The sequence below is a fragment of the Otolemur garnettii genome, unplaced genomic scaffold (genome assembly GCF_000181295.1).
Source record: "Otolemur garnettii isolate 467f Iridium unplaced genomic scaffold, OtoGar3 scaffold00212, whole genome shotgun sequence".
Classification (NCBI taxonomy): Eukaryota; Metazoa; Chordata; class Mammalia; order Primates; family Galagidae; genus Otolemur; species Otolemur garnettii.
Genome location: NW_003852607.1, coordinates 525,941 through 534,513, shown reverse-complemented (window position 1 = coordinate 534,513; position 8,573 = coordinate 525,941). Strand labels below are relative to the sequence as shown.

General features: G+C 52.7%; 2 protein-coding genes across 8 annotated transcripts in view; one reads left to right on the top strand and one right to left on the bottom strand.

Moving 5' to 3' along the window:
• Nucleotides 1–5,260, top strand: part of CNOT3 (CCR4-NOT transcription complex subunit 3) — a 19,426-nt gene extending 14,166 nt beyond the window's left edge. For 2 of the 7 annotated variants that reach the window (XM_003801574.2, XM_012812618.2), the window contains exons 14-18: nt 1,850–1,949; nt 2,050–2,248; nt 2,476–2,608; nt 3,301–3,426; nt 4,857–5,260. In XM_003801574.2, coding sequence (XP_003801622.1) covers nt 1,850–1,949; nt 2,050–2,248; nt 2,476–2,608; nt 3,301–3,426; nt 4,857–4,955 — 657 coding nt within the window. In that variant the 3' untranslated portion in view covers nt 4,956–5,260. Of the gene's footprint in view, nt 1–1,849; nt 1,950–2,049; nt 2,249–2,475; nt 2,692–3,300; nt 3,427–4,669 lie in introns of all 7 variants that reach the window. The other 5 variants (XM_023507966.1, XM_023507965.1, XR_001161785.2 and 2 more) reach the window with 4 other exon arrangements.
• The window catches only part of LENG1 (leukocyte receptor cluster member 1), a 4,134-nt gene continuing 751 nt past the window's right edge, over nt 5,191–8,573 (bottom strand). Inside the window, exons 2-4 of the mRNA XM_003801576.3 lie at nt 7,457–7,627; nt 6,450–6,709; nt 5,191–5,486 (exon numbers count right to left, since the gene is read on the bottom strand). Coding sequence (XP_003801624.1) covers nt 5,291–5,486; nt 6,450–6,709; nt 7,457–7,627 — 627 coding nt within the window. The 3' untranslated portion in view covers nt 5,191–5,290. The remainder of the gene's footprint in view (nt 5,487–6,449; nt 6,710–7,456; nt 7,628–8,573) is intronic.

The window sequence follows — 8,573 nt, the reverse complement described above, 5'->3', positions numbered from 1 at the left end:
AGGTGTCCACTCTGCAAGATGTTGGCTCTAGTGCTGTGACAGCGGGTATGGCAGGACAGAGCAATGGGGTTCTGCTCACCAAAGGTCTGAAACAACAGAGGAGTCTAGGGTTTGGCTGGCAGGTTCTATGGGGCTGCAGGTGAGAATGCCCCACTGTCTGGGTCCTGGCCTTGTCCTTTCTGTGCCTTCTTTCCTTCATCTGGAAAATGGAAACAATTGGGGTTTGTTTTGTTTGTTTGTTTTTGAGACAGAGTCTCACGTTGTGACTCTCGGTAGAGTGCTGAGGCATCATAGCTCACAGCAACTTAAAACTCTTGGGCTCAAGTGATTCCCTTCTTTAGCCTCCCTAATAGTTGGTCCTACAGGTACCTGCCACAATGCCTGCCTGCCTGTTTTTTATTTTTTAGAGATGGGGGTCTTGCTTTTGCTCAGGCTGGTCTCAATTCCTAACCTCAAGCAATCTACCCATTTCAGCCTCTCAGAGTGCTAGGATTACAGGCATGAGCCACTGAGCCTGGTTCTGGAAAATGGAAATAATTTTGATTATACCTACCATGTCATGTTCTTTGGAAATCTAAACAATCTTCATAAAGCTCTTGGAACAGATTCTGGCCCAGAGGAAGCTTTCAGATTTCAGCAGTAGTATGAAATTTGTGGTATATGCATTTTTCCAGAAAAAAGAAACAGCAGCTTTGAGATTCTCAGGGAGCACACAGCTTTTTTTTTTTTTTGAGACAGAGTCTCAAGCTGTTTCCCTGGATAGAGTCCTGTGGCATCATAGCTCACAGCAGCCTCCAACTCGGGCTCAAGCGATTCTCTTGCTTCAGTTTTTCTATTTTTAGTAGAAACCGGGTCTTGCTTCTGCTCAGGCTAGTCTCAAACACATGAGCTCAAGCAATCCATCCTCTTTCCCCTCCAAAGCTAAGATTACAGGCGGGCTACTGCGCCTAACCAGCTTCCCCTCTCCCCCCAAGAGATGGGATCTTGCTGCACTAAGCTACCCAGGCTTGACATAAACTCTCACCTTTATGAATAAAATGAATCACTGTGGTGGGTGGTGGGGAGCCTTGGCAAGATTTTGAGTGGAGAAGGGCCTTGGCAAGGCCGTGCAGAGCTGGTGAGGACAGAATAGAAAGAGGTGGTGTGAAGGTCTGTGCAGAAGAGAACAGGCCTGGGCTATGTGGAACATGGTCAGGTGACAGGAGGGATCTGTTGGGGGAGATTTGGAAACAGGGACGGATGAACTTTGGTGACAAGGGTTGTCGAGAGTAGGGCACAGGGCCAGGGTTAGGGACAGCTGCTTCAAGCTAGGGTGGATGGAAGAGCCAGCCCTGACCACATAACTGAGGACGAGGCTATGGCAGTAGGGCTGGGACCCCACCTGCTTCTCTTACCAAGGAGGAGACTGTACTGAAGAGGGGCAGCTCCCAGTCTCCACACCAATCAGAGGCAGAGAGCTGAGCATGAGCCCCGCCTTCTTCAGATGCTATGTGGTAGTGGTAGAGGGGCTGAGGAGGTGCTCTTCTTGTGTACAGTGTCCTTAAGTAGTGGCACCCTATGCATGTCCTGTAGGTCAGTTTGTCCTGTGTAATGTATTGTGAACACTTCCTATATCACTGCCCAGTATCTCCGGGATAGCCCCATGTGCTGGGCATGCCTCTCTTGACAGATGCTTCAGTTTCTTCTTTGTGAGTCTGATATTTTTTACATGTGTGTCTTGGGTAAATCTTGAGGTTACTGATCCTCCACAGCTCTCCCAGCAGAGCAGGCACATCTGGGGCCTATGTCAGGCTGTGCTTGTTCATTCTCTGCCCCAGCTCTCAGGCCAGGCCCTTCATTTCTTCCCCAGGCCCCAGAGCCTCTGAGCTCCCTGAAGTCCATGGCAGAGCGGGCAGCCATCAGCTCTGGCATCGAGGACCCTGTGCCAACGTTGCACCTGACGGAGCGAGGTGAGGATCCTGGGCTGCTGGGGAGGGGTGGGGTGAAGAGGAAGGGCTTGCCCCGTCCCTTCCTTACCACCAAAGGGACCGGGCTCTGCTGCTCCCCTAGACATCATCCTAAGCAGCACGTCAGCACCTCCAGCCTCGGCCCAGCCGCCTCTGCAGCTGTCGGAGGTGAACATACCACTGTCGTTGGGCGTGTGTCCCCTGGGCCCTGTACCCCTCACCAAGGAGCAGCTCTACCAGCAGGCCATGGAGGAGGCCGCCTGGCACCACATGCCCCACCCCTCTGACTCCGAGCGGATACGGTGAGGGCTGCAGAAAGGGGGATGTAGGCCAGCACGACTGAGTCTCAGGGCAAAGGCTGGTTTAAGTCAGGCTCCTGGGTCCTGAAAGACCATAGGTAGAGTATTGGCCCCATAAAATACTGGGCCTGTCTGGGGTGCTCCCATGGGAGGCAGGATGGGGGTCTGAGCACCCTCTTGAGGTCAGGGCAGGAGCTGGCAGGTGGTGCTGACCTCCTATTGCCCCACAGGCAGTACCTGCCCCGGAACCCTTGTCCGACGCCTCCCTACCACCACCAGATGCCGCCCCCACACTCAGATACTGTGGAGTTCTATCAGCGCCTGTCAACCGAGACGCTCTTCTTCATCTTCTACTATCTGGAGGTACAGCAGGGCCCCCGGGGCAGCCTCGGGCCCCCCGGCTTCGCCGCCACCGCCGCAGTCCCCCCTCGGGCTGGAGGGGTGAGGTGGGTGTCCCACTGCGGCCACTGGGACCGCACCCTCTCCCTATCCCCAGTCCTGCCCCCCATCCCAACACCCTGCCCCCATTTCCAGCCCAGAGGTATTAGAACTGCTCAGGTTGAGGGCAAGGCTGGTCCAGGAGGTAGCCCCAGCGCCACTTCCATTTATCACTGGCGAGGCCCACAACCCCTTCCCCAGCTTTACTCCCCAGGCTCCTCCAGTCTCAGCTGCCCTTCCACTCTGTCCATGGGCACATTCTCAGGCCTCCCTGGAGACTACTAGGGAGCTGCCAACCTTCTGACCCCAGTCATGAGTGATCTCCACCCTCATACCCCACCTGAGAAATCTTCTCAGTTGCCTCTTTTCTCAGTTCTCCTCACATTAGTTTCTCTTCTCAAAGCTTCTCTGAAAGCAATTTCTACTCCTGTCTCATTTTCCTTCTGAGCAGCTTTGGTATGTTCTGTCCCCCCAGCCCTGTCTCCAAGTGGACTGTCCAGCCTGACTGGTCTGTGGCGGGGGCCCGGGTTCAGCCCTGATACCCTGCCCTGTCCCCCCAGCTCCCCACCTGGTTTGGGGGCCCCCTGATGCCCCTCTCCACCCTTCCACTCCCCCAGGGCACTAAGGCACAGTACCTGGCAGCCAAGGCCCTGAAGAAGCAGTCATGGCGATTCCACACAAAGTACATGATGTGGTTCCAGAGGCATGAGGAGCCCAAGACCATCACAGATGAGTTCGAGCAGGTGAGGGACCCACCCCCTCTGGTCCCACTGGTTGGGTCAGGATAGAGACCCAGAACTCCAGGCAGCCTCTGCTGGCCTCTGCCCCGTCACCTCCACCCTTCAGCCAGTTCAGTCCTAGGCTGTTCACTGTCTGGAACACTGTCCTCGTGTTCTGTTTGGCCCCTAGTCCTCCTTTAGCCCAAATGTCCCTTCCTCAGAGAAGCCCTCCTGGCCCCATGCAGTTTGGTACCCCCACTTTGTGGTGCTCAGTGTCTTCACTTGGGTGTGCCATCTTTTCTTGCTGGCTTGTCTCCCTGTGGGCTCTACTGCATAGGGACTTTGGTAGCCCTGCACTTCCATGTCCCAGCACCCAGCAGGGCAGGGGCCTGGCATATACTGAGTGGGGAAGCTCAATTTTTAAGTGGCCTTCGCATAGTCTAATAATTAACTTAGAAACTTCTTACAAATATTCTGGAGCCACCCTACTTGAGTTTGAGCCAAGCTCTAGCTGGGTGACCCTGGCAAGTCACCTGAACCTTTTTGTGTCAGTGTCCTTATCTGTAAAAATGGGGGTGAGAGGACCATATCCAGTTGTCATGAAGATTAAATGAGTTAATGGTGTGTAAGTACATGATGGTGCCTGCTGAAAAGTAAGCGTCACTGGCTTATGTTTTCTTTTCTCAAATTACTTCCAGTTGGTGTGTTCCACAGTGGCTTTTTCCCACTAAATGTTTCCCTGATGCCAGGCCCCCTCATGGGATGAAGCATTACAAGGGCCTTGTCCTCAGAGAACTCAGTCCCCCCTTCCTCCCTACCTCCCCAGTTCTCCCAGGCTGCCCTTCTTTGAATAAGCATTTCAGACTTGTTCGGAACCTAGCTCCTCTCCCTCCATGTCCCCAGACATTAACAACAGACTTTTCCTGTCCCAAACTATCCTTTAGTTATTCATGTCAGAGCATCCAGTCTTTCATAAATTTCCACATCACTACTGTCACCAATAAAATGTCCCTATAGAGTGCTTGGATTAGACTCTGAGCCTGTTCCATTCTCTAGGAAGAGGGTGACAATACCCACTGCCTCAAGGTTTTGTGAAGACTAAATGCTAGGCCCTGCATACTGTCCTCAGCATGGGCATGAGAATATCCTATGCTCAAACCTGCAGCCACCAAGAAGCAGTGGGGTGCTGTGCAGATACCTGGGGCCTGCCCTGGCACCTGGCCTTGGGCATAATCTCTGCAGCTCCCTCATTTCCTCCTCTCTAAAGCGGGCATGATGGCGTCTGCTACCTGAGAAGAGCGCTGTGAGGGTGGAGAGACCGTGTGTGTGGAGGGCAGTCGGCCCAGTGCCTGGCACGTCCACGACCTTAAGAACTGTCCCCTTTGTCTGTTGGTCCGGCCCAGATCCCAGACCACCTCCTCGTCCACTCACTGACCGCCTTCTCCCCTGGCCAGGGCACCTACATCTACTTTGACTACGAGAAGTGGGGCCAGCGGAAGAAGGAAGGCTTCACCTTTGAGTATCGCTACCTGGAGGACCGGGACCTCCAGTGACACCAGCCCCTCCCTTCACCCAACCCCTCCCCCCGCATGCTGATCCCCCTGCCCAGGTGAGGGCCCTGCCCTGGAAGACTGGGGGAAGCTCCAGACCATGGGGCATCCTCCTCTCCCAGGAAGCAGGGAAGGGGCCAGGAGGCTTTCTCTTCCTCTCAGCCCCACCCTGGGGGCCAGGGGGCGAGGGCTGCCCCCTCCTCCCCTCCCCAGTGAGGGACATTTTTTGGTAAACCTATTTTCATTTTGGAAAATATTTATGAATAAATAGTTTTATATGACGGCTGGCAGCAGCGGCCTCTCCTGTACCCCCTTAGGAGTCAGTGAGCAAGGTGGTCCTATCGTCTGGGGCGCCGGGCCAGCTGGGGGTTGAACTGGGAGTTATACCGCCGCCTCCGGTCATCTGTCTCTTCCTCCTCCAGCTGACCCTCATGTGCTTGGCCTTGGATCCGGGCCAAGAGGGCTTCTGCCCGAGCCCTCTCAGCTCTTTCCCTCCGAAGACGTTCAGCTCGAAGCTGGTCCAGGGATGGGGTTCTGTGGGGAATGGAATCAGGTCAGAAAGCTGGTGGTTCCCAGGAGGACTTTCCCCTGTAGGAAGCAGCCCCTGGACCCCCCTGCTGCATCTGATTCACTCCCAACCTAAGCTCTTAAGGCCTGCTGAAAGGAAGCCATTGGGTGCTGGGACACCATGGGCCTTCCCTTCTGTAGGCTTCTGTCTGTCCTAGTCTTTAAAGTGAGGTGCCCCGAGAGATGAAGCAGCAACCCGAGTTTCTCCTTCTGTAGAAGAAAGGATGCTGGCATCAGTGTACACCCTCTACACTAAGGAGTATAGTCTAGGGATGGAAACCTGCTTTTACTCTCTAACCCTCATGGTCTTAACTCTTTGGTCTTAAAAGTCTCTTAAAACTTGAGGACCTCTTGGGTGGTGCCTATAGCTCAGTGGGTTGGGTGCTGGCCACATACACTGAGGCTGGCGGGTTCAAACCCAGCCTGGGCCAGCTAAAACTCAACAATGACAACTGCAACAACAAAAAAAATGGCCCGGTGTTATAGGAGGCGCCTGTAGTCCCAGCTACTTGAAAGGCTGAGGCAAGAGAATCGCTTAAGCCCAAGAGTTGGAGGTTGCTGTGAGCTTTGACACCACAGTACTCTACCGAGGGCAACATAATAAAACTCTGCCTCAAAAAAAAAAAAAAGAAATTGAGGACTCATCCCAAAGAACTTTGGTTTAAATAGGTTATTTCTTTTAACATAACAGCAAATTAGAAAGGAAAATGGAGGAAACCTGGACACAGGCATCTGCCCCTAGCACCTACACTACACACTTGAGAATGACCATGAGAAAGGCAAACGGTGTTAGGGAAACAGGCTCAACTCTGCGGACCCCCTTCCCACCATTTGGGCTCTGGCTGAGCTCCTGCTTGTCCTGACCACAGCTGCTATAGGACACAGACTGGGCTGCAGCCTTGGTCTGCTCTGGGGCTGGGTCTTTCTTACTCCTTGGGCCGCTGTTTCTCAGGCCCCTCCTTTTTGTTTCTGTTGTGAATGCCTTCATCACCATCGCGCCTTCTCTTCCCCAAATGCTTCTGCATCTCCCGCAGAGGGTCCAGACGACTCTTGACCTTCTCATCTGGGCTTGGGCCAGGTGAGAGGCCTCCCCGTCCTGGAGGGAGCTGGTACCAAGGGGGTTGTGTTTGGGCCTCTGCTGCACTCTGGCCCAGGTACGTCAGGATGCCCAGAGCTTTCTCTTGCCTTTCCTAAGGAAGCCGGAAAGTACAGGATATAATCACTTGAGTGTATCAAGCGTGTCTCTTAAGAGAGCCCTCAATGTGACATGAGTGAAACCTGGGGTGCTCGACCTGAGACCCTCTGGTCCTGGGGAGAGTTGAACCAGTCATTCAACAAACTGGCATCAAAGGCCTGTCATGAACCAACTATGCCAGGGGCTGGGGGCAGTGGCAGACCAGGGCAGGAAGAGTCCTGCCCTGGGGAGACAATAGCAGGTGTTGTAATAGCAAGCACAGGAGAGAGAGGATAGGGTGGTTCAAGTTACAGATACTTGAAGAAAAACCTGAAGTAAGCCAAGCAGGAGTGACTTGGATGGTAAGCCAAGCAGGATGACATGGGGGTGGTAAGTTCAGAGTTTAATGGGAAATGCCAGAGTGCAAGTGAGTGGCAGTATCTGATTTACACAACTTCACACTTCTCAAATCCCATAGAGTTTTGACATTAAGTTGGAGATTCCTCCAACTGGAAGACCTGAAAGATCTACCTAAGCAGTCTCAGAGATGGAGCCCTCCAACAGCCGTTCCTAGGCCCTGTGGGTGCCCAGATGGCAGTAACCAACACTTGAATGCTGTGTTCAGTGCTGTTTTAAGTATTTTTCTATAGCACCCTCTAGATCCCTATACTCCTTAGTCAAACCTCAATACTTTAAAGTACCCCTTCCTACCCCCCTCAGCTCTTATTCATGACTTCTGATGAAGTGGATAATGCCAACTTACTTTCTCCTGTCGCTTTTCTTCCTCATACTCTTTATTGCCTCCGGTCACCCCTTTCCCTTCCTCCAGAAGCTCCCGAAACAAGTCCACAGGGCCAGAACTTGAGGCTCCTGCTTCAAGCTCAGGCAGTGAATTCTGATGTCTAGCTTTCTTCCGTAGAAATTCTGTGCGGGCCTGAAGGAAAGAAAATTATGGGCAGGTCATACAGAACCTACAGGTAATTCAAGGAACTCTAAATCTGGTGCTGACCACAGAAAATAGGAGTCCATGGTGCCTGGGGCTATAAGAAAGGGTTACACTGGGCATTGTGGTAGCCAAGTCATCTCCCCTATCCTGGGGTGGGAGTGGGCTCCTGAAGCAACACCTGGGTTTTGTAAACTGCCTTTCAAACAGTAAACCATGGGTCATCAAGGATGGCTGGGAGGAGATCCCTGGCCTACACCAGGAGATTCCAGCATCGAGTGACAAAAGACAGCTACAGAGGCCAAGTAACATGGATTCCATGCTCTAAGTCACTACCCAACCTGATTAGCAATTTCTACTGATAATGTGAATTTTAGAAGCCTGGATTAACTCTCAGCTGCTGTTGAGGATCAGATTAGCTAAGGGACTTAAAGTTAGAAATTCCCTGGCGTTTGTCTGGGGGGGTCAGGGCAAGGAAAGGGCTCGCCTGATGATGTGGAACCGAGTTGGTCCCACTCTCATTTCCTCCCTGTGCCTTCCTCTCGCTTATCCGTTCAAGCAGATGACAGCCCCTCTAAGAACGAAGGGCTGTTATGAGGGATTTCGCTGTGCACAAAGTGAGTATATAATAGGTGCTCAATAAATAGGTTATGCAGGCAAACTAAAAAGCGATCATGTTCTTGAACCAGCCTAAGGTTCATTTATTAATTTATGAACGTTTATTAAGTTCCTTCTCTGTGCCAAACATTGCTCTGGGTCATTTGAAATATATCACCGGGTAAAATCAAGACAAGGGGCTCGGGACCTGCAGCTCAGTGAGCAGGGCGCCAGCCACATACCCAGAGGCTGGCGGGTACAAGCCTGGCCAGGTCCTGAAAAACAACAATGACAACTGCAACCAAAAAATAGCCGGGCGTCGTGGCAGGCGCCTGTAGTC